The sequence below is a fragment of the Onychostoma macrolepis genome, chromosome 23, assembly GCF_012432095.1.
Source record: "Onychostoma macrolepis isolate SWU-2019 chromosome 23, ASM1243209v1, whole genome shotgun sequence".
In the NCBI taxonomy this organism is placed as follows: Eukaryota; Metazoa; Chordata; class Actinopteri; order Cypriniformes; family Cyprinidae; genus Onychostoma; species Onychostoma macrolepis.
In genome coordinates this window covers 7,666,329-7,691,628 of record NC_081177.1, presented here as the reverse complement: position 1 = coordinate 7,691,628, position 25,300 = coordinate 7,666,329, and the positions used below count along the sequence as shown (strand labels likewise).

General features: G+C 35.2%; 1 protein-coding gene across 3 annotated transcripts in view; it reads left to right on the top strand.

The window, feature by feature from the left end:
• The window catches only part of plekhg5b (pleckstrin homology domain containing, family G (with RhoGef domain) member 5b), a 90,694-nt gene that overhangs the window by 53,484 nt on the left and 11,910 nt on the right, over positions 1–25,300 (top strand). For all 3 annotated transcript variants that reach the window (XM_058763144.1, XM_058763143.1, XM_058763145.1), the window contains 6 exons: positions 7,817–7,958; positions 8,186–8,285; positions 8,581–8,650; positions 8,995–9,086; positions 10,222–10,358; positions 11,567–11,733. In XM_058763144.1, the coding sequence (XP_058619127.1) occupies positions 7,817–7,958; positions 8,186–8,285; positions 8,581–8,650; positions 8,995–9,086; positions 10,222–10,358; positions 11,567–11,733 (708 nt within the window). The remainder of the gene's footprint in view (positions 1–7,816; positions 7,959–8,185; positions 8,286–8,580; positions 8,651–8,994; positions 9,087–10,221; positions 10,359–11,566; positions 11,734–25,300) is intronic.

The window sequence follows — 25,300 nt, the reverse complement described above, 5'->3', positions numbered from 1 at the left end:
CGTTCTCTCACATTAAGTCACCGTGATGCTGTCAGGGTTGGGCTGAATTTAAGCCTGTTTTTTAATCATCAGGCTTTGTGTGATTTTAGGATCATTCTGAGTCAGTGTTTTTGTTAAAACATGACATAAAAGCTGTCTAAAAGTACTGATTATTCAAACAGATATCTAGTTTACTTGCTCCTAATTTCCTCAAACTCTTGACTTTTTTATTTAATACCACTAACCTAGTATTGTCTTAATGTCTTATTCCATCAACTCGGCTCACTTTTGTCATTTTTATGTGCAAAATGTGTTGGACGCTCAGTGAACAGGTCCTTAGGTGTGGTGTCTGAGGTTGAAGCTACTGCAGTGCATGTGAGCGATTTCAAAATCTATTGCACTGACTGCAATGACGATTCAGTGAATTTTAGTTAGAATCTGAAGCTGATGCCACAAGTGAGTGAGTTTCAGGACTTGTTTGGCCTTTTGTCATAGACTCAAACTTGTGGCGTCCGCATGAGCACTGTCATACAATGCTTGCTTCACTTCTTGTATTGTCAAGGTGAGAGAAGTCTAGAGAACTGGCAAATCTGTAGAAGAGCTTGTTTACTTGTTTTTTTTTTTTTTTTTTTGGGTGTGACCTTCACTAACTCCTCTATTTAATTATGCTTATGCACATTATCAGCTGATTTGAGGTGCAGTCATGTGATTGTGTTATGCATTTGTATGCATATGTAATGTATTTAAAGCACAGGTGTGCTTTTTACAGTTTTGCCCTGTGAGTTTTAATTGATGTTGCTCAATTTTGTAATTTCCCTCTGTTTTGAGTTTTAGCATTTCCTGTTCACCAATTTAAACTCTTCCTTGTTGAATTGAAGTCAAGCTATTCTATGAAAATGTGTTTTGCTAAACTTCATTATGAAATTCTGTGACTTTGAGTTAATGTCTGCTAGCTGTGTGGTCGTCTACAGTGCTAGTGCACTCCTAAAAGTTCATTTTTAACAGATATGCATTTAAAATGACTGTTTTGAACTTCCTGGACAACGGACCAAAAATAATGATGGCTTATGTTGCAGATTTTTGTTCAATTAAATGCTCTCTAGAATGAGCTTTTGATATGTTCCACCCAAATTTCCTGTTTCAACACTCTTTTCTATTGAAATATATTTCAGAATTTTTAACAGCCCACATGATCCTTCAGAAATCATTCTAATATAAAAATCCTAATTATTCCAATCTTTTGACTGGTAGTGTATAATAAAACAGTCTCTATTTCTAAAGACTATTTTCTCTTAGTCATTCAACACTCAATGTCACTCTTTTCCATTTTCCAGTCTTTTGTTGCTCACGCATAATTTCATTCGCCCTTCAAAACAGTGAGGGCAAATTTCTTGTGCGGCTTTCCATGAAAGGAGAGATTAAATGCTGGCATAATTATCTGTGTGTGAAAGAGGGATGAAAATGTACATTATGTAAGACCGCTGGAGCTGTACATTTGTCGGGAACAGGTGCTCAGTTTTGCGGCAGATGGATTAATCCTGCACTAAAGGACACTGCACTTGACTTTTGACCTGAAACTCTTCACACTGTCTGCACAGCACCCCCTTCACCAGATATGTACAGGAGAACACGTTAGCCAAATAGAGACCACAGAACCTGTTCACCATGGGTCCCCTTCACTCCAGATCATCTTTGCAGATCGATGCTGATGAAATATTAAAAAAACTCTCAGGCATGAAAAGCTTTTGCAAATCAAGGCTTAATTGCTTGAAAGATTATTGAGGAGGGAAATGAGGGCATGAAATTATTAAAGCATACATAATGTCATAATCCTCAGACATGCTCTGATAAATAGGGATGGCGGCTGCTATTGTTTTATGTGTTGTAACCAAGAGTGAAACACGTTTCCAGTGACAAGTAATTCGATTTTTGGTTGTTTTAGTATTATGTACGTTTTGTTTACTAAATAAGTTTTTGTCTGTTTTTAAGTGTGGGCCCTATGATTTCTGCAATGCAAAAATTATTTATGGAATTGCAGAATCCATTCATAAAAATGTAATTAACTGTAGAATGTGGAGTGTCACAGAATGTTGACTAATTTTGGATGAAAAAATCTAAAGTAGGTCAGTAAATTGTGATTATCGATTAGTGTGTGAATATTAAACCTCAAATAATTTTATTTAAATATGAATTCTGCGTGTCTCCGTGTTGAATGGTGTAAAAGCACAGTTTTGTCTACTACACACATGAAGCATGCAGTTTTTTTCAGCGTCTGTGTCTCACAATATGAGGACATGAAAGTGAACTTCATCTCCAGAGCTGCTCTGAAAGTCACTTCACCACCATTTTACTGTTTTATTTGAGAAACTATTGTCTCATATGCACACAGAACATAAAGGTCTTCATGGCAACCCGTCAAAATAAAAGTTCAATTTAACTTGAAGAAATTATGACAGAAATATTACCATGTACGTTTTAATGTAGTACTACTACTACTACTAAATAATTAAATTGTTTTTCATTTTAACAGTAAACCTCTCAGGGCTCGCAAAATTTCAAAATCCCTGGTAGCCTTTCGGGCAGGTACTCTTCAGATTTTGGTAGCCTGAAAATTAATTTAACTAGCCCAAATAAAAAAAAAAGACCTTTTTATTTATTTTTTTTAAATATAGAAAAAAAGATAGGAGTTTAAATGTCAATCAAAAATATTTTCAATACACAAATATCAACAAATATGAAGGAAGGAAGGAATCTCATTTCACTATTTACAGGGTATCTGCAGAATTTTAAAAAATAAATTTAAGGCAATTTATGACCCATTTTAAGAGCTGCACGAGTAAAATGAACACAGAATGACCGGAGTCACATAAAGAAATCCGTGCCGCGTTTTGACTTGAAATGTGCAGCGCTAATATTTAAATTCAATGACATCATTGCCTTTTGAAGTTTAATCCAGCTGTATCGCGACTCTCGTCTTTCTGTCGCCAACTGTAAGACTTCTAGAAATTATAATTAAGACATTTCTTATACCATTTAACGTATTTAAAACTTTTTATGGCCTTAAGTTTGATACAACTCACTTTAAGAGTTTAAGGACCCGCGGGATCTGTATTTAAGGAGCCCGTCGGGCAGGCAGTGATACATTTTGCAGCACATTGTTTGCTAAAAATTAATGTTTTATGCCTTCATTTGATTACTATAAAATGAAATAGACAATGCAGAATTTCTGAAAAAAAGGGCCCTATTATTGTAAAGAAATTAATAAATGAAGAAATTTCAATTGATAAGACATGCCTTTGTTTATTAAAATTAAATTAAACCATTAAAATGGAAAACACAAATTCAGAAAAATAAAATAAAATGAATTTGAGGGGAGAAAAAAAAACACATTTCATAGGAACCTAAAAATGTAATTTAACTTTTAATAAATTGCTGTTTAACTGTATATTTACACTTCATGATTTCAATTAATTAAACATGCTTTTTTTTATTAACACAATTTAATTTATCCATTAAAACAAAGTCAAGAAAAATGACAATGGGAATAAAAAAAAAAAACAGAAAAAAGAATTTGGGAAAAAATAAAACAGATTTCATTGGGCCCTATAGTGGCAAGAATGGTGCCATGTGTGTTTGAATTCAATAAGCCCCTCTGGACGTTTGTATGTGTTCACAGCTGTCTGTTTCTCTCTGCTGTTCACTTACATTCACCTCCACACTCCAAACACATCACCCCTTCCTGAGGCCCATGGGTAATCCAGCAGAACTTCAGAATCAGACAGCCTACACACACACACACACACACACACACACACACACACACACACACACACTCTCAGCTGTCCTTGGCTTTGATCCCTGGCTGAGGGTCCTTTTAATTGCTCAACTGTTTGGTCAGCATGTAACTTGCTTGAAGTCTCTCGATTTAGCTGTTTCAGAAAGACTCATCTGTGCGTGCCACCCCACTCAATCTCTGTTCCTGTTCTCGCTCAAGTTCTGTTTCAAAACCTGGTGAACTTCCCACCTAGAGTATTTAAAGGCAATTATGGGTCGAGAGCAGGTTTATTATATTAAACTAAAAGTGAAAATAGAACTAAAATCATAAAAAAAAAAAATACACATTTTTTTCATTACTTGAAATGAAATAAACGTTTAGTAAAAATAAAATATATAAATTATTTCAGTTTGTTGGCAAGGTAACATATTTCTTATTTTAACTTGATGTGCTAGAATAACTAAAACTAAATTGAATAAAAACTATATAGACAAAAATGCAACAAAATTGCCAAAACCTTATCTAAAATCCAAATGAAAAACGAAAAAAAAAAAACCTTATTTAAAATATGAATAAAAATTATAAATTAAAAAAAAAAATTATGCTAAAATAATACTAGAGATGTAGTTTTACATTTGGAATATTTTCCATAAATTCACTTTTAGTTTATTATTTTAAAACATTAATTGTTTCATAATGCTTTTAAATGCAATCTTATTTGTTATAAATCTAAAAATTAACTATGCAATTATAATGTTGTGATGCTTAAAATTATACCATTTAAAATGGTGGTTTGCATTTAGATATATAGTAGTATTTAAATTAATTTTAGTTTTAGATGTTTTATTTTTAGATCATTTATACAAAACGGTAAAAAACTTTAATATTGGCCATTTATCAGTTGTCTTACCTACAAAATTATGGATGTGCTACAGATGCAAAGTCAGCATATTTCTATTTCAATCCCAGAATGCACCTCAACCCTGGTTTATCAGTGGTGATTTAGTATCATTTATAAACTATTGTAGTGTTTATTAATATTTAGAATTAGCTTTTATTTTTATACATTTGTTTTCATTTTATTTTAAGGTTTAGTGTTGTTGTGGTGTTTTTTTTCTTCAAAATTAGAAATGTTGTCTTGGCAGCTAACTGAAATAAATAAATTTAAGTTTTTCATCTAATTTATATTTCAGTTACTAAAATAATCTTAATAGATAGTTACTATAACAATGATTGGAATCAATTGGAGTCGAGTTTTGTAGAGTACATTTCATAAAGACTAAATGTGTTTAGACAGTTGCTGCCTGTGTAGAGCGCTTCAAATCAGTAGTATGCCATCTTAGAAGATAGCTGCCTAAGTAGGGAAGAAGCTCACTTGTGCAGAACTAGCATCAACTTCCTGAAGTTGCTCCATCACCTCTCTCTCCATCACTTCACTGTAAATAATCACTGAGCGCGTGTGAATACGTGATTGCGTGTCTCATGTCACTGCCCCGAGGTCAAGTTCACACTCTCAGCCGGTCTGTAAACAGTGAGTCCCTCGTTCTCCTTCAGACGAATGTGCCGTAACTCGTCGAAGAACATGAGTCCCTCCCGGTGATTCAGCTTGGCTCTCCAAACTCTTTTCCTGACAGTTGTCATAGCAGCGGCTCACGACAAACACGCCGTTACATGAGCAAACGGGCTGTTCTGTTGACCGTGGTGTACGGAGAATCTCTGTCGACTGCTGGAAGTTTTACTGTAAAGAGGAATGACCTGTCGTTTGTTATGTTGTTTATGTGTATGTATGTTTTGACCTGTCTATTTCACTTGGTGGTTGTACGGATTTTGACCCATCCCTACTGTTGTTGGTGATCTGTTGCCCAAAAAGCTTTAGCAAAATTTGTTAGCATTCTTTTAAAAGGGCACCACTCTTTTAAAATATCTTTATTAATTAATTATTTTACTGAAATTTTCTGCAGACCTTGTGGCCTTCTAAATTTTGTTTTAATATATCATTTTTAATATTATATCTTTATTACCGGTATTATTATTTTTTTTCTCATTTGAATAAAATTTTATTTATTTTTATTTATTTATTATATATTTTTTTAAAGCAGGATCCCCTTGTGGCCTTCTAAATTCTGTTTGTAATATTTATTTATTCATATTTGATTTATTATTGAATGTTATTTTGTTTCAAAAACTGACACTTTCAGCAGACTCTGCTTGTAGCCTTCTAAATTCAGTTTTGTTTTTTGTTTTTGGTATTCTTTTTAATTTTATATCTTAATATTTTATTTATTATTGAATAACACGTTATTACATTTTTATAAAACTGTTTTATTTTTTTATTTATTTTATTTTTTCTGAAGACTCCTCTTTCGGGCCTCTCAAGATCCCCAATTTGAAAACCTTTGCCCTAGAGCATGCTATGACCATGGAAACCCAATAATGTTGCTTGCTTTGCAGCTCTTGCAACATTTGCCCATTTAATTTCCACATTTATGCGAATCTATAAAACTCCGACATCCAAGCATGCACAAATAGAATTTGTTCTGGCCTAAAGTGATTTGTGTAGTCACATTGACTCCATATTTGACCATTCGTGCCTTAAAAGCTGCTGAAGCTTCGCACAAAGTCCCAGCAAGCCCTTGAATCTGAAAAACATGAAAGTACACCTAACCTAATTGTGCTTATTGTGGTAGACCATGTCATGCCTATTACAGACAACAAGGCCCATTTAAAAGCAAGCGCTATTTAAAAACTTTATGGAGCCGAGACTGCCTTTCTTCCTCCTTTTGAGGTGGAGTCCAGTCTGAGAAAGAGATGAGCGAAATCTAATCTCCACCGCCCCATCAGATGGGTTCATGAGAGCACACAGATGATTAGCTCCTCAGATTAGAGGGGTTTTGGACATCTGAAGACTGATTTGGTTGTTGGGGAAGACCAGGACTACCCTAAAACTTCCCTGCCCCCATGAGCGCTTAACTTGACTAGACACAGAGGGGGTGGGCCAAGATTAATTGGACCAAATCTTGTTGGTTCTTTGGGGGAAGGGGATGAATTGGGACCCTTCCATAAGGTTTTGGGGTGTGTGACTGTACTGAAGCGCTATCCTTTGCCGCCATGGACCGGTGTCCAACAAATGGGGTGGCCTGCACACATCCCATGAAATGGAAGGTAAGAGGAGGGGACAGTCGTCTGATTGATGTGTTTCAATATGAGTCATTTCGGAGGGATTTGGATTAAGCTTGAGTAGGTGTGGCAGTCGAGGCTTTTATATAAAACCGCAAGCTTCAGATATGCAGGTGTACAGTATGCACAAAAGACTAGTTGTGGTTCTTGGTTTTCTCGTGGATTTTAACTGTTCAGAGCTGCTTGTGCAACTTTAGCTTGATTTAGTTGATTCGCATGACTTTTTGCTTGTCAAAACAAGGCAACCGTTGGCTTTATCACTAAAGGGGTGATAATTTGGATTAGTAAGATTTCTTTGGATGAAATTAATACTTTTATTCAGCAAGCATGTATTAAATTGATCAAAAGTGACAGTCATATATAATGTTACAAAAGATTCCTGTTTCAAATGAATGCAGAATTTAGCATAGAATGATTTCTGAAGGATCATGTGACACTGAAGACTGGAGTTGCGCTGCTGAAAATTCAGCTTTGCATCACAGGAATATTTACATTTTAAATGATATTCTAATAGAAAATGGTTATATCTTGGTTTTACCATAGTACATGTCCCAAAACATGGTAAATGATATCACAAACAATGGTTTTTCAAATGTGCAATTGTGGTATTCTTGAAAGGGCCTTGGAGTACCGTGTAAATACCATGGCACATGAATTCTTCTAAACCATTCTCCGCTATGTTTTTGGATTGGTGTGAGGTCTAAACAATGTCTTTTGGCCATGTTTGTCTTTGTATGGTTGCGTTTGAGACTGTATGTGATGTGATGTGAACTGGCAGAAGAGAAAGTTCAAAACCGACAGAAACGGCATACAAGGTTTTTTTGTGAACCTGACCCTGAGTGACTCAAAGTGTCTGATGTCTGATTTCTCTCTCTGTTCCTGTAGGTTTGTCATCATCCCGACTGTCAGGAACTGAACGGTAAAAGCCCCCTGCACCTGTGCGAGTCATGTGATTCTCGCAGTCACCTGGATGAGTCTGACAGCATGCACTTTGACCGGCATCTCCGCTTCGACGTACAGCCACAAGGTAAATTTATGTGTGTTTTTGATAAATATATTTTTTCTTTTTAAATGTGTATCTTTTTGATGAATCTAGAAGTTGTTTTATAATTAAAAAAAATAATAATTTAATACCATCCTTGCGCCATTATATATAAGTTATTAGTTTATTGGTTGATTTACTATTATAAACTGATCATTTCTGTAAGGAGTGAAGCATGTAAGATCAGATTTGCGCTAAATCTGTGTCGTCAGGTTCTATCCTGGCGCGGAATGTGTCCACTCGTTCCTGTCCCCCTCGCACAAGCCCCCCTTCAGACCTGGATGAAGACGAAGAAGGAAGCTCTGAACGAGGGTAAGTCAGTGATCCACAACATTCAAATAACTAAATGGAATACTAAGAGGCACAGCAAAGTGATGCGAAATTCAATTTTATTATTATTATTATTATTATTATTTAATCACAATTTTGTCCAAATTGTGCAGCCTTTCAAGCAAGCACAGCAAACCTGGAGCTTTTATTGTTTTTTTTTTTGTTTTTTTTAATGCACAAATTTTACCACAAAATTGCAATTTGAGTTTTTAGATTAAAATACAGATGCCATGGCCATTCTCCTCATGTGTCTGTTGTGTTTTCTGTCTTTTAACAGAGAACGTAAGACAGGAGGAATGAAGTTGAAAAGCAGAGAAGGAAAAAAGCCTCGGCGACGCCACACTGATGTGAGTGCTGGCCTCCTTTCGCAAAGGCTCATGGGAAACTTTTGAAATCCTAGCTCACTGTACACACTGATAAGTCTAAAAACAAGCGTGTATAGCTCCTTTACATCCTACATATTATATTAATATACCCTCTCAATATTTTTACTGTATAAGTACCTGTATAGACTTGTATGTGGGCTTCCCTGTCCAACATAGTGTACAGGAAATGACACGTTTCTGAATCATCAGCAGCCCCAGGATGTAGTGGCTTGATGGATATCTTGATCTAGAGTTCGTAGTAAATGGCAGGAAGTGGTCTGTCTGTCGCCCACCTTTGACCAGCGCTGTTCTGTCGCCCCCTATAGGACCCCAGGAAGGAGTGCTTCAGCCTCAAGTTTGACCTCAACATAGACATTGACACAGAGATCGTCCCCGCTGTCAAAAAGAAGACATTACAGTAAGTCAGAGAACAAATCTGTGTTCCCCAGCAACCTTGGACCGTTCTCTACCAGCTGAGGAATAAAAAAGTTTTTGTTGTGTTTCTGTTAAATAGGTAGTTTATACTAAATGCATCCATTGCGTAATCAATATATTTTAGGTTAGAATTCATTTGAATATACAGTACTCTTTGAAAGTTTGGACTCTTTTTAAGAAAATATTTTATTCAGCAATGATGAATTAAATTGATCAAAAGTGACAGTAAAGACCTTTATAATTTTACAAAAGATTTCTATTTCAAATAAATGCAGTTTTTTTTTTTTACTTTACAGTTTCCACAAAAATATTAAGCAGCACAACTGTTTTGAATAATGATGATGATAATAATAAGAAATGTTTCTTGATTAGCAAATCAGTTTATTGGAATGATTTCTGAAGGAGCATGTGACACTGAAGACTGGAGTAATGATGCTAAAAAATTCAGATTTTCATCACAGGAATAAATTACATTTTAAAATATATTCAAATAGACAACAGTTATTTTAAATTGTAATACTATTTCTCTGAGTAATACTAAAGAAAAAATATTTTGAACTGTAGTGTATAAGTAAAAGTGTATATATTTGTACCTTCACTATGGTTTATTTGAAATATTGTAATGTAAAAAGTTTATTTTTTAAATTATAATATGACTGTGCATTCAAATATACAAGTTATTTTAAATTGTAATATTTAAGAATATTACAGTTTTTTTTTACTGTATTTGTGATCAAATAAATGCAGCCTCAAAAGACTTAAGAAATGTTTTGAATTATAGTATATAAGGAATAGTCTGCATTTTTACCTTTTACTATAGTTTATTTTAAACTATGCCATGTAAAAAATTATTTTTTAATATTAAAAGAACAAAAGTTGCATGTTGTATCTTAATGTCATCAAAAATAATTTGAAAAATAGTTTTAGACTATAACATGCCATACCATAAGAAAGGAGTATTTCATGCCAGCTTTCCAAATAAAAGCACCATATCTTCTTGCAGCTTTTATGTCTAAATCTTTGATTGGGTATTAATTTGATCGAAAATTTCCATAACTCTGTCTTTGCTTTGTTCATTTTATCCGTGAAGCTCATTTGCTCATTTTATTGTTCTTCAGAGAGGTGCTCGGACCCATTTTTGAGCGCAAGGGCATTGAATTATCCCGAGTGGATCTGTTCCTGGACCAGTCCAACACTCCACTCTCGCTCCACTTTGAGGCGTATCGTTTCGGAGGACATTACCTCAAAGTGAAAGGTAAGCGTTTGAACCATGACACATCTCTCTGTGGTGCCCAGCTTCTTCTACCGTTTCCAGCTAATCACTGTGACAACTTATTGCTTCAATTGTGCCGTCAGCGTTTCGATAACCTTTTCTTCCTACACATTTACAGCATTGAAGTTCAAAACATACACCGAATCTCTGTATTACACAACACAGCCGTCATTGTGTCCACAGAACCAGACAGTTTCCTTGGAAATGAGGTGTGACCAATTACACTTCATTAGAGTTGTTATGCATCTAAAGGAGCCTCACAGGGACGTGTTGTTTCTTCAAGTAGATCATCACATTCACACAACGTTTTTCGTGATTATTCAGCCATGTGCCTGTCTTTACAAATCCCCATCCCCATCCCCATGTCTTTAATCAGATAACGCCAACACACGCCGACACAGACATCCCACAGGTGCTGGATGGCTGCTTGCGTAATACACAGCCTGTGACGTGAGAACGAAGAGAGGGTTAGCATTAAAATGATTGGGACATTAGCAGCCGCACTGAAGAGTTTCATTCATGCTGAAAATCTGCTCTGTTGAAGACCTTCCGTTACTTTTATTAATACTAAGAGCGGATTTCAGTGATGATGAATATATGGTGATATTTAACAAACAATAATCCACAGTAGTGTTCTACTCCCTTATAGTGTATTTTTTAAATTATTTTATTTGTTTAATTAAAACTACATTTTTTAAAATGGTTAATTTATTTAATTTAACAGGAATTATTCCTTTTTAAAAATAACAAAAGCACAATAATATTAATATCACTACTTCTTCTTATTATTATTATTAATATCAATGATAATAATAACAGTAATAATCTGTAATTGTAATGTTGGTATGTCATATTTGAAATATCTGTATGTCATATTTAAAATAGTGATTTATTTAATGTCATATTTAAAATTGTGATTCATAAAAGCAAATTAGCTGTTCAAAGCCATGTGTTAAAAGTTATTATTTATTAATATAATATATTATTACATATTGGAATTTTCCTTAAATTTTTTTAAACTATATTTTATTAGGATTTGACATTTTGAAGTCATTTGATTTCTTTTGCAGTGAAACATTTATCCATTATAAAGTATTGTTAGATCTATTTCATAACCCGTGTTTTCAGAATAAGAACATTATTTGTTCACATTCATATGAGTATTTCTTACAAAGGTTGTTTTTCTGCAGCTCGGCCCGGCGATGAGCTGAAGGTGGAGCAGAGCGTGAAGGATCTGCGCTCTCTCAGTCTACCCAACATGAAGCCGTCAGGAGGGGGCACCGTCTACATCCTCACACCGGGCAGTGAGAGGGCCGAACACGGGTCCCTGCCACGGCGGGAGAACGTTGACATACTGGTCAGTGATGCTGCTGCTTCCTGTGTACAGCCACTCATGCCTTTCAAAAGCCAGTTTGTGTCATAAATTAAATTCCATTAAATTAAAAATCTGTTTTAATGTTCTAATGGATGCCAAAAGGGCAATATGTTACATATAAATACTTACAGTGTTGGTCAAGGTTTTTAGTCATAATTAATTTTACAAGACACCTTTTTTTTTTTTTTTCTTCACCTTAGATTTAATTTAATTTTTTGTGTTATAAATCTATTTAGAAATATGGCCTAATATGCTTATGGATTTATTTATTTATTTTTCATTTTTGGCAGCCTTTTATTTATTTTTTTAGTCCTTTTATAGTATTCCCTCTAGATAATGTGGGGGATTATTTTATTTTATTTATTTATGTTTTAGAACCAATTTGTTACGTATCCATTTTGGAAACGTGGCCTAGTGTGTTTATGGATTTTTAATTTACCGTTTTCCCCCAACATTTTATTTTTTATTTAGTTTTAGACAATTTTCAGCCCCATAGATAGTAGGGGGTTATTTTTTCATTTATTTTATTTTATGTCTTATCTGTTCTGGAAACATGGTCTAATGTGCATTTTCTTTTTCTTGCTTCTTTTTTCACTTTTTACATGTGGGGGAATTATTTTTTTTATTTTTTAGATTTTGTGTTTTAGAAACATTTTGCACGGGGTTATTTTATTTCATTTCATTTTGTGTCATATCTGTTTTAGACACATGGCCTAAATTACTTTTAAATTACTTTTTACATTTTCACAGCATTACATTTTTTACACCAAGTCCTTAGAGCATTTTTAGTCAATATTTAGTTTTACGAAGACCATTTTCCATCCCTTTAAAAGTAAACGGACTCCTTTTTTTTGCCACTTTGAGACTTCTAACCATAAATGATCTCTGTTATGACTGGCTAATCTATTTGTGTGTAAAATAAGTATGTTTTCTGACCCAGTTGGCTCTAAATTCACTCGTCCCTCTCTTTCTTGATTTCTAAACACCTCGGTTCCACTTGAACTTCCTTTTAAGGGGCCAGCTTGGTGTAAATCATCTTAAGCATAGCACATGACCTCATACAGGAAGCTTACTGAGTGCATCCTCCGCCACATACGACACTGACCCTCTGACTGACGCTGGTGTTTCTTTGGTTTTTTAGCTCTTTTCTGTAGAAATGACTGGTGACTCTTTCAACATCATGGGCTTGGATTTCCCCGTCTGCACCGTGATACTCAGTAAAGCTGGATTCATGGAAAAGACAAGCCTGAACGTACTCCTGTGAGCGTGTACAAACATGGATATGCAGGCCTCGGAGATGAGTGCAGACTGTAGGATTGAAGGCAAAGGCCTGTCGATGTACCTTGTGGGTTTTTACTGTGATTTGAGGTTGAATCGTCAGGCTTAGCAATAAAAACTTGAGAACAGAGCATTCAGGTGTAGGCTGTGTCATCTCATCAGGCTTTGCTTGGCGTTATGTGGATGTAGGTTACGTAACGGCATAAAACAAGTCTTAACACATGTTGGACGAATGTTGCACAGGTATTACACATCAGACCCGGGTTTGTTTTTCTAGTTCTGTAACACTGGTCTGAAACGCAGAATCAGACCTGGGATTACATTTACACTTTTTTTTTTTTTTTTGAATTTGTGGTAAAAGGTTCAATTTGCAATCCAAAAAGGAAAATTCTCTTCTGAGGTTTTTTTTCTCTTAATTACGGTTTCTTCTTTGGATAGAGAATCAACATTTAGGAAAGATGCTTTATTTCAAATTATGTAGCTTGTTTAGAAAAGGTGTGCTGTTATTCTTTAAAGCAATTTTTCCATCGATTTTAATTGGGGCTGAAACGATTCCTCGAGTAACTCGAATACAAAAATCAAATTATGTGCTTCGAAGAATCGCTTAGTTCATTTACTAGGGATGCACTGAATGTTCGGCCGCCGAATAAGCTGCGCCGCTCAGCAGTGTTCAGGTTTCACTCTCATCACTGCGCCGCGTGACTCTCCGTTCAATATTCCGCTCTATCAATGTGCATTCTGCTCATTTACTGCTCATGCTCACCTGAAAAGCTAAGATAATAATAGCATTGCCAGGGTTTTTATATTTTTATACGTTTATTTGATATTTCTTTACACAGAATCATCATTTTTATTCATTTCCCACTGATTTACACGATCTGATGAGAATTAACTCATATTACGCGATCATATCTCTGTATGAATAAATGGAAGAGGCGCGCGCGCTTTTTCCTTTACCACACACACACTGAAGCGCGCGTGACGCTCGCGGTGATTTCAGCGTCTGCCGTCTCAATCAGGACATAAACACACGAACAACATCTCCAGAACTGCCCTGAGAGTCACTTCATGAGCGTTTCACCATTTCATTTGAGTAAAACTAGCGTCATATCATATACACAGAGAAATTTAAAGGTATTTACCGTCAAAATAAAAGTCTAAGTTTAATTTGAAGACATTGCAGCAGAAATATAGTACTATTGTTCAGCAGAATGTACATACTAGCCTACTACTACTAAAATTATGAAAACTTTATTTTTTAAGGAATGATCACACAACATTTCTTCCATGTTTTAATTTTAATAGTAAATCCCCTTTGTTTACCAAAAAGGTTTAATTTTCAATAATTTAAAGATAAATAAAATGTAATGTTTTATGCCTTCATTTGATAACCAGACACACAACACAGAATTTCTGAGGAAAAATAAAGCATTTCATAAGGCTATTTTAAGAATAAATAACAATAAAACATTAGGTGAGAGAAAATAAAACGTGACTTTATAATTGTCACTTTCTTTAATCATAGCTATAATTATAATAACACCTAAAATATGTTGTATGTAAAAAGTGTTTGTTTCATCCATTTGAAGGGTGGGTACATTGTGTGCACAATGCACATGATCAGGATGGTACCACCTCCGCCGCATTTTGGGAAGGAAAAACCCTGTTTGCAGGACTATACATTATTTGGATAATTAGTCAAAAACAACAACAACAGCAGTTATGTCTAATTCTGTTGCATAGAACTGAATAAAAATAATACATTGATATTTAATACTATATTTTCTGTCCAATTTTCTTTCAATAAAAGTGTGGGGTTTTTTTGGCTTGTTTTTTAAATTCCGTGTCATTAAAATTTGAGTTAAATTTAAAAAGTCTTACAAAACTACTTTATATTATAGAATAAAATAAATAATTACTACAAAGCAGTTTTGGTTTTCGACCAAGCACATCCAGAATTCTCAGTTTCGGCCCAGAATTTTCATTTTGGTGCATCCCTACCATTTACTGTAACTACCTACAGAGCACTGTGTTTGCAACCACATGCTCCTTTAAAGGATCACACACACACACACACACAGCAGTATGCAGAGAGACATTTAAGAGGGTTTATTCTCCAAATAACTTTAAATTCATGTTGCTGAAAAACGTGTTAAATGTTGTGTATGGACTCTTGTTTTTGTTCCACATTAGCTTCCTGCCCACAAATTTTTGCCTCTTACAAAAGCCACAAAGCCTTCTAATAAGACAGTAAAGGCTCATGTCACAACTGAGCTATAGTTAGGCTGAAACTTGAAAATTAAGTTGCACAATGTTTAGGTTTTATTTTATTTTATTATTTTGATTTATGCCTTAGTTTTAGGTTGTGCTATGTTTACCTTTTTTAAAATAATTTGAAATTGATTTTTATATTTTGATAACACTTTACAATAAGGTGTCATTTATTAACATTAGTTAATGTATTAACTAACATGAACAAACAATGAACAATGCATTTATTACACTATTTATTCATCTTTGTTAATGTTAGTTCACAGTGCATTAACTAATGTTAACAAACACAACTTGTTGTTTTAATAATGCATTAGTAAATGCTGAAATTAACATTAAGATTAATAAATGTTGTAGATGTATTGTTCATTCTTAGTTCATGTTTACTAATGTTGTTAACTAATGAACCTTATTGTAAAGTGTTACCTATATTTTTATATATTTGTATTTGCATTTTGAATGTAATATAGCAATTAAATGCACTAAATGGGTTTAGTTTTCACAGTTATTAATATATGCAGAGACCTGTCTTTATTTTCTCTTGTGTATTTAGTATTGCTCTTTAATAAAGAAAAAATTATTCTTATCCGATTACTCAATTAATAGATAGAATATTCGGTAGAATACTTGATTAATAAAATATTCGATGGCTACAGCCCTAATTTTAATACAAAGAATGGCTGTTATTTCTGTTTCTGCCTTCACAGACGTAGCCACTGATGTCGTTTAAGGCTAGTGCTTTTGGATTCACGCACATTTGTTTGATAACGATCAGCATGAGTTTGCATAGTGGTATCAATATCCGAGTTTGTAAGTTCCACCACCCCCTTGTTTTCCAGCAGGGCATTCCTTATCACTCCGTTACGCAATTCCCATTGTAGTTTTTCATTATATGCAAATAGCACAATGTAACGCAAATGTTTCACCAAAAATATTATTTTTCAAGAACTTTTATGGCCATTTAATGCATAACTTTTTATCATTAAATTTAACTTGATCAAGAAACTTTTTTTGTGGCATCCTGATAGATTTAAGTAATTTGTTATTTAAAAAAATAATAAATGAATTAAATGGCCATCAAAGTTGTGGAAAAAAGTATTACATTTAAAAATAATAATAATAATGTTTGTTTATTCGCAAAATATTATATTTTCGTTCTGTAAAGATTTGTTGTAAATAGTATTTTTGGTTAAAACACAGCAAAGAATTGTAAAGAAGTTTTTTAAAGAAGTCTGTTATGCTCACCAAGTCTGCATTTAATACAGTAAAAACACAGTAATATTGTGTATTAAAACAGTAATATCTCTTCTATTTGAATATATTATATATTTGAAGCATTTTTTATTCCTGGGATCCTTCAAAAATCATTCTAACATGCTTATTCTCTTCCAAAGAAACATTTCATATTATCAATGTTGAAAACAGTTCTGCTGCTTAATATTTTTGTGTAACCCATGATAATCAGGATTATTTAATAAATAGAAAGTACAAAAGAATTGCATTTATTTGAAATATAATTACTTTGCAACATTGCAACAACAGTTTTCATTGTCTCTTTTGATCAATTTAATTTGTCCTAGATAGATAGTAGCAGTGATCTATAGTAAAGTCCACTGATGTCCTCCGACCTCCTGGTTTCCCGCTGATGGAATTCTCAGCTCATCTGCCAACTATTCCGTTGGAATTTTTATGAGAGCTGCTCGGTTTTGTCTGTGGGCGCGTTTGACCTGTATGTGGTAACTCACCCACTGTGTCTTGCCCCCTCACCAAAGCCTGACCTTTAGAAAGGAACCCATCACCCCTCGGATTATTGGTGCGGCGGTGACACCAGGACTCCTCTTTGAGGTTTGATTGGCCAGATCCGCCCCGGTGGGGTAGTGACCTTTGAAGCGCGAGCGTTTGATGTAGCGCCGTGACTTTTACGCTCCCAGGAGCTGAAAGTCAAGTGTCTCACGAAAGCAGGTTTTCAGGTGAAAGTCGTGTTTTTGCAGTTGCAGCTTCGATCCGGCCCTGCTTTTGACATCAACTTGCCTAAATATGATGGCCCTCTAGTGGTTATGTGTATAAATATGCATAAGCACAGTGTGGTTACAATTGGTGTTTGGTTTTAAATGCACGCTGTGATTCTGTCGTTTTAAGCATGTCCTGTTGTGTAAGATTCATCTCTCACCTTCGGAGACCTCGACTTCAGGCCTCCCCTCTTCACCTTTAACCTCCGGCTCTGTTGCATTAGTCAAATAGCCTCAGATTGATAATGCTAGCTGGCATTTGAGCTGTACCATTCACCCACACAGACATTTCACCTGTGTAATGGCCTGAGAGGTTATTACACAACACTACAGGTGATTACATCAGAAGTCCCCGTGGCCCTCAGGGGCCTCCACTGCGCAGCGGCATAGAGAATGTGTCATTATGATGGATTTAGTGAATCTTGGTCATGTTGTGTATGCCAGACACCTCCAGCTACTAACTATTTATCTATAAAGGCATTGCATTAGATGAAAATCCAAGTGGCATCTGCACTCAAATGCTTCAGGATATTGCTATCAAATGCTTATACAAAAAAGAAGAGAGCTCTTGTTGGTGTCCACCTGAGTTGACGTCTTTCTCCACCGTTGTTTTTTCCCACTGATGTACAACTTGCATCGGGTAATATCCACTTACATGGCAGATGCAAATGCACACATCCGATTCACATTTTTCAGATTTATTTCCACATATGAATGAGTCCTGAAACTGATCTGAGAACATCATAATCCATATGCTGCTTTGTTTGTGGGTCATATCTGGTATGTGCCACATGGGAGGAGAAAAAAACAGAATTGAACCAAATTGTACCCTAATGGGATTCATATATATATATTGCATTATTATGTTTTATTTATTCATTGATTGATTGATTTATTCTGCTGTTACCAATGAGGCTTACTTTGCATTGTAACATTATATACATTATATATATTGCATTACTTTCATTAGCTTGCAAAAGAACCTGTAGCTATACAGAAGCGTGATTGATGTAAATAATTTGGCCTTTAAGAAACATTTGTCTTCAGAGACTACAGAGTTTTCTCTTCAAAATGATATCAAAAGCTGCCAGAGGAGTGTTAAATAGGGAAACGACGTGTTTGATCAAACGTAACTCAGTCAATGGAATATCAAAGATCTGGATAAACTACACAGCATCTGTCGGCTGCGACTAACTGCAGGAAATGAGCCTTTTCCTGTTCCTATTTGACCTCTCTGATAAGAGACTGGTTCAAAAGTGTATTAATATCACAGCGTAGAGGTTAGTGTCGGAGCAGACAGATTTAATCTGCATCGGTTTCCCTCTTTAAATGAAAGGATCAAGTTGTTTAATGTTTATTTTAAGGTGTGTATAATTCTTGCAAGCTTTGGAAAAAAAAATATAGCTGATCTGTGTTTCTCAGTCTCTCTCATTAAGCAAGAGACCAATGCAAACAGTAGTAATCATTTATTTACCTGGGATATCAACAAAGCACTCCTCTGTTAAGAGCTCTTGAAGCGGCAAACCCCCACATGTGTTTGATGCGCTTGTGAAGTTAACACAATTACCATGCAATTAGTTTCTGACCATTAACACCCAGTGTTTAAAGACAATAGAACAAAACACGACTTTAGCAAAAAATGGGTCTTATCTTCATGGGAAACTAGTGGGGTGAATCAAAAATGATGTAAGATTTCTTAGCACACATTGTGTGGAAAGCAAATTCACATAAATCACCTTAAAAATTGAGAATTAGTAGTGTCTGTAATGTAATGTGTAGATATTTTTCCTTTTAGCTGTTTTTAAATTAGCGTAAAGGTTGTATGATCAGCAAATACAAATACTGAATATATATATTGCAGTAAAGTGGGATAATGCTTCACTCCATGAAATTGTGACATAGTCTTGAAAATGCTTCATTTTCATTTTAGCAAAATACTTTTTTTTTTTTCTTATTTCTTTTGCTGTAAAATTTGTATGATATTTTACATGAAGACCGTGAATCCAATTTTTGAAGAATTTTAAACCTATATGTACAGTATGTGGACACATTCCTTTTATTTTGAATGTATTTAACCAACTAGTAGTACTATGGTACTATAGTAAATTTATTATTATTATGTAATTTCTTGTTTATTTTCTTTGGCGTCATGGTGAAACATGACCTAAGTTTGCTCACCTACTTACCTGATACTTCTATACTGTAAGGAAGTGATCTTGTGAGTGTCTGCTGGGGGAGGGATCAGCATCTAGTGTGTGATTGTGATGTGGAAACTGACTTTGGAGGAGATGGGAGGAGTAGATTGATGAAGTCACAAAGCAGAAGCTTAAAAACTACTCGCTGTCATCCAGACCTTGAGCACATGTGGGGATTTCTAGCTTGTCTCTTCATTTTTTTTGCCTGTTCTCTGGATGTTGACTGCTGAAGTTTAGAGTAGGACGTGCACTTTAGTGTTTGAGCGAGGTCAGAGACGACATCCAGGCTGGATCATGGTACGTTTTGGACGTCTTTCCTCATGGCACAGTTGGGATCCCCTCCACATGGATCCTGAAAGTCTGTCTGGTGAAGCGTCTCTCAAAAGTCCATCGCCAACAAAGTGTCAGGTAAAGCAAGAGTTACTCATAATGCATGTAGCCACATTTTGAGCATTCATGTTTCAGTGAATGCTTCGTCAATTATTAAACTTCTTTGTTGCATCATTTTGATTGCACACCACTGTATTTCTCATTGAGCAAATATTTGTATTGAGTGGGAAGATGCTACGTATCTGTGTAATGGAAGCTGAATGTGCACGTAATGGAAAGCCGTTAGCATCATTCCGCTAACTGATGACACAAGTTTAGGCCCCTATGCTAGACAGACACGGTTATCTCGTCAGATGATAAGGTCGTATCGTGGTTTTGATCACTGATTAATCGTCTGTCCTTAAGCTTCAATGGCTCTTTGTTCTGTCTCTGCTTTGACTAATTGAAGTGGGTGACATTGTGGGTGTTATTGGCCCTGAGACTAGTCCTGTGTTGACACTCAAGGTAAAGGTAGGAGATGAAATGTGACCTGGCAGAATGGTGTTTGTCTAACATGTTTTTGTGGCGTAAGTGTTGGTCACTTAAACTGTTCTTCCAGTTCCCTTTTGTTTGTTTCATCATCATTCAAAGCTCGATCAAAAGTTGGTCTTATCTTCACACTGGTTTATGTTCTTCAGCTGAACTATGTAGTCTAGAGAAGTTTTAAGTAAAAAGGGAGCTACATGCATCAGTTCCCAGTGATCAGTCTGTTGTTGACAGGAATCAGAGTCTCGGACAGGAAAGTTTAGGAATATGCTGTGGCAAGCAGTAATATTTTAACTAGGTGAAAGAGGAATTGATTTGAGTTCTGGTAAACTCAACCAGTGTCAACTTAAACACCTCAGCTGACTGCTAAACGATTAACATGATTATTAAAGTTCATTCATAGCACTTAGACGGTAAACATCTGTGCATCCACTGTGGTTATTTTATTTTATTTCTGTGCATTCATTGAGGGAAGTAAATATGATTTTATTTTTATTTTTTTGAATTATATATAATTTTATATGTAGTTCCGTAAAATCATAAGGAACATATTGTGTCATTTAAATGTTGAAGATTTCTTTAGTCAGCATTATAATAAAATGAATTTATTGGCTTTTTTCTGGTCTTCGATTCATTAAAGACCAGTTCTGCTCTACATTTTGTCTCTCCGAATGTCACTTTAGACATTACATTACTAAAGTAAATGGATTGTTATAGAACATTATATCTATTATCATTATAGAGTTATTATACATTACATCTATTGTTATGTATAATTTAGGGGTGGGCGATATGGCAAAAATATAATATCACGATATTTTTAAGAAAAATCACGATTCACGATTTTATCACGATTCTTTGTCATGTTGGTTTTACTATTTTGCAAGTTGTCTGAGCATTACAGCCAAACTAATTTCCCTATTATAAAGACAAAACCTTTCAAGGTAACAAAAATATTTAAAAAGAATGGCGGAGATTTAGGCCAAAGTGGGCGAAGATAAAAATCTTTGTCATTTATTTTATCTTTGTTATTAAAAAATGAGAACAAAGATACACATTACAAATACACATACTATACAAATAAAACTGTGTTTTATTTTCAGGTACAATAGGTGTATTTAGCAGGAGCATTCGAGAAATTGAATCAACAAATATAAAAATAAAACACTATATAGATTGATTCCTATTAAATCAACTGTATTAACGTTTTTCAGTCAAGAGTAGTGAGTGATTTTTCTCTTTGTGTTTTGGTGTTTTATTAACATTAAAGGAATAATTAACCCCAAAATAAAAACTTTTATATTTATACTATCATTTACTCACTCAAAAGTTTCTTTAAACCTGAATGAGTTTCTTCTGCTGAACATAAATGCTATTTTGAGGAACATGGAAAACCAAACAGTTGCTGGTCCCCAGTGACTTATTCCATAGTATTTTTTTTTTCCTTCTATCAAAAGTCAATGTGGACCAGATACTATTTGGTTACCCACATTCTTCAAAATATCTTCTTTTGTGTTCAGCACAAGAAAAAAAAATTAATACAGGTTTGGGACAACATGCGAGTTAGTAAATAATGACAGAAATTAAATTTTAAGGTGAACTATCCCTTTAATGACAGTCGGCAGCATGTTCAGTACTGCCCCTTTAAGACATGCACGCATCCGTTTTCTCTCAGCTGTTTACTTACTCATTTTAGACATAAGCAACGGAGTCTATACATAAACCTTGTGTGTTTTGACAGTATTGGTGCACAAGATAACTTAGTTATCAGGCGCTTTTTGACAGGCTTTAGCACGCGCGCTTCGGGTGTACGGGCTCAGAAAAAGCGCACGTCAGACCAACGCGTGAATAAAACATTTAACCGGCAAGGCTTTAAAGCAGATCCGAATAATGTACAGTATATTGAGACGGAGGAATAAGAACTGCAGCTGATAGAATGTGCGCTGTAGCACGATACTACGATATTTCTTCAAAAGCAGATCGTGGAGACATTTTTATCGTCCACGATCAAAAATCGTCATATCGCACACCCCTAATTTCAGTATACATCAGGTCATGCATACATGTCCTCTAATGAGTTATTAATGTGCTAAACCTGCAGGTCCAGGGCTGGGACTTTTTTTTTTTTTTTTTTTTAAGCAGCTCTATTAAGGAGTATCATCCATTCAGTCGTTTCATTAAAGATGGTGAACCTGTTTATTTTATGTAGAAGTAGAGCTAACACATCATTAGGTAGGCCATGGCTTGTTTGGATTCATAATAACGATGCAGAAATTCAAGACTTGTTGCAGCACATACTGTAGTCTGGGATTCCCCAAAGTTCCATATTGCAGAGATCATTTCCCTGTTACAAGGAAGAATGGGTATGCTTGGAAATCATTCAAGGCACAGGAATACCATGCTGCTGTCACTTTCGTTTCATTGTAAATCCAGAGGATCATCAGAACCTCTCTCTTATGATGATAGACTAAATCATTAAATGGATTAAATGAATATACTCGCAGTAACAGTTTTGCAATGTAAAATATGATTTTAAGCTGATTGTAATAGTCTTAAATGTACTTTTCTTAAATGTGTAATTGTTTTTTTTTCTGTACACGAGGACCAAAGTAAAGTTATTTTTAGAAGACTTTTAAATGGAAAAATATGTTTCCAAACCAACGGTTGGCTTTTTTGAGGCACCAGGATGTGTTCCTGGGACCCTGCAAGCTGTCTTCTCCCCTCCCTCTTCACATGTGACCCTCTGCCTTTAAGCAGCCACACCTCTTTTTCCTGTCCCGCACAATGGGACAGGATCCTCCTAGTTGCCATGACGTTTGGGCTGTCCTATTCAGTAATGCAGGCAGACAGGCTCAGTTGGACAGCTTTACCTCTTATTGCAGGTTGAGAAGCATTGGGAAACTAGAAAGGACCTCGTAGGGAGCCCTGATGCAGCTCATATTTTTAGAAGGAAATTAAGGGGCGCAGAGTTACAAATAGTGATTTATTATTTTTGTATTTTTTCAAGAACTTTCTCAACACTCATCCAGGAGTTGCAGGGTCTACTGTACTTGTGTATCTGTTGGTGTATTTGTGAGCGTTTGAAGAGAGGAGGTTTTGAGTGATCGTAGCAGCTGGCTCTAGCATGGGTCAGGCTCTGTGAACACGGCTGAGAGATTACCATGGTCTACCTCTCATTTGACATGCCACTCGCTTCCATGGTGAGTAGATCAGACGCTCTAGGAACCCTGTTCCGCATCATAAATTTGTTGGTCATTCAGCCTGTCTGCAGAGAATGAGAGTTGCCGGTTACAGCTGATCTGAAAGTGGATGTCATTCCATGAGTTTGAACAAATTGCTTTTTTTTTTTTTTTTTAGCTTTTGGAGAAATTATTTGCTTTACTGGTGCTCTATAAAGTTTATCAAGAATGTTGTTTGTAAGTGGAATTAAGTGGTGGAAGAAAGCTAAACATTGATTTACCGATCCATGTAAATTATAGATGTGTAGCTTTCAACACACGGAATCTTTTTGATGTGGCGTTTGTGTTACTCATTGATGTTTATACAGTACTTTCTTTGTTGGTTGTGCATAATATAATAAAAACCCATGATAAAATCATAAAACGGTCATAAAGATGTACAGTACGCATAAATGTGTTTTTTGTTTTATGGCAATAACTTCTAATGTTGTGCCAGTAGTTCATTTCTGTCTTGAATTTTCATCCCTAGTGCTGGTAGTGTGGTTATAACCAGCAGTCAGATGTCCGCTGTCCATCCTCCTCAAAGTGGGGACATTTCCTGACATCTGTGTCCTCATCCTTTCACCCCAGATTCCGCAAAAATCCCCTCATCAAAGCTCATCATCTGCCTGTCTCTCTGCCTCTGTTCTAAATTTAGCAAGGGGGGCATAGTGGCCAATCCACCATTCTTTGATTTCTTCTATTGCAGGGATGTTCAAAAAAATTTTTAAACCAATCTTAATAGAATTCTAAATATCCCATATAGATGCTTTGGAGTGGATGGCTTGGTAGTGAATTTAGTTGTTTGTGACGCTCCGCAATGGTTTGAAAGGTAACTTTGGTCATATTTTTTATGTAAATCATGTAAACATGTTAGCCATAATTCAATTAAGCAATAGCAAGTTTTTATTAAAGTGATATTGATGAGATTTAATACGTTTTTTCCACGTTAATTTGATCAAAAGCGACAGTGAAGACATTTAAAATGTTAAATATTCCTTTTTCAAATAAACGGTGATCATCTTTGTTTATCATCAAAGAATCCTGGGGGACACTTTTTTCAAAAATATTAAACAGCACAACTTTTTTCAACATCAATAATGATTATTCCTTGAGTAGTCAACCAGCATATCAGAATTATTTCATGCGACACTGACGACTGGAGTGATGATGCTGAAAATGTAGCTTTGCATCACAGATATTAATATTAATATATTAAAATAGAAAGCATTTATTTTAATTAAAAATAATTCTTCAAAATATTCCTTTTTTACTGTATTTTTGACCAAATAAATGCAGCACTTGTACGCATGAGACTTCTTTCAAAAACATTTTGAAAAGTCTTTATATATAGTAAAATGTACTTGATTTAGAAGTGCATTTAATTGTAACACCTGCACAAGTCTCTGAAGTTTTCCAAATCAAATACTTCTGTTATTGTGGCAGGTATCAGTTTCACTCGTGTTTGTTTGGGAATTCCATTGTTTTGTCTTCAGACCTTTCCTGTTTTTTGTGCATTCCCCAAAAATGTCGTAGCAGTCTCTGGAATTTGCAGGAGTTGTTAGTGGGTAACGTGCACTTCCCTGCACCCTGGCGAAGGGTCAACAAGCCCGTCGGCCTCCCGCTCAGCAAGATTACTACTTCCTTAGATACTAAACAGCTGTTTGTTTGTTCAACTCGCTGCAGCTCGTAAGAGGGAGTGTGTCTAAATAAAAAGATGTTG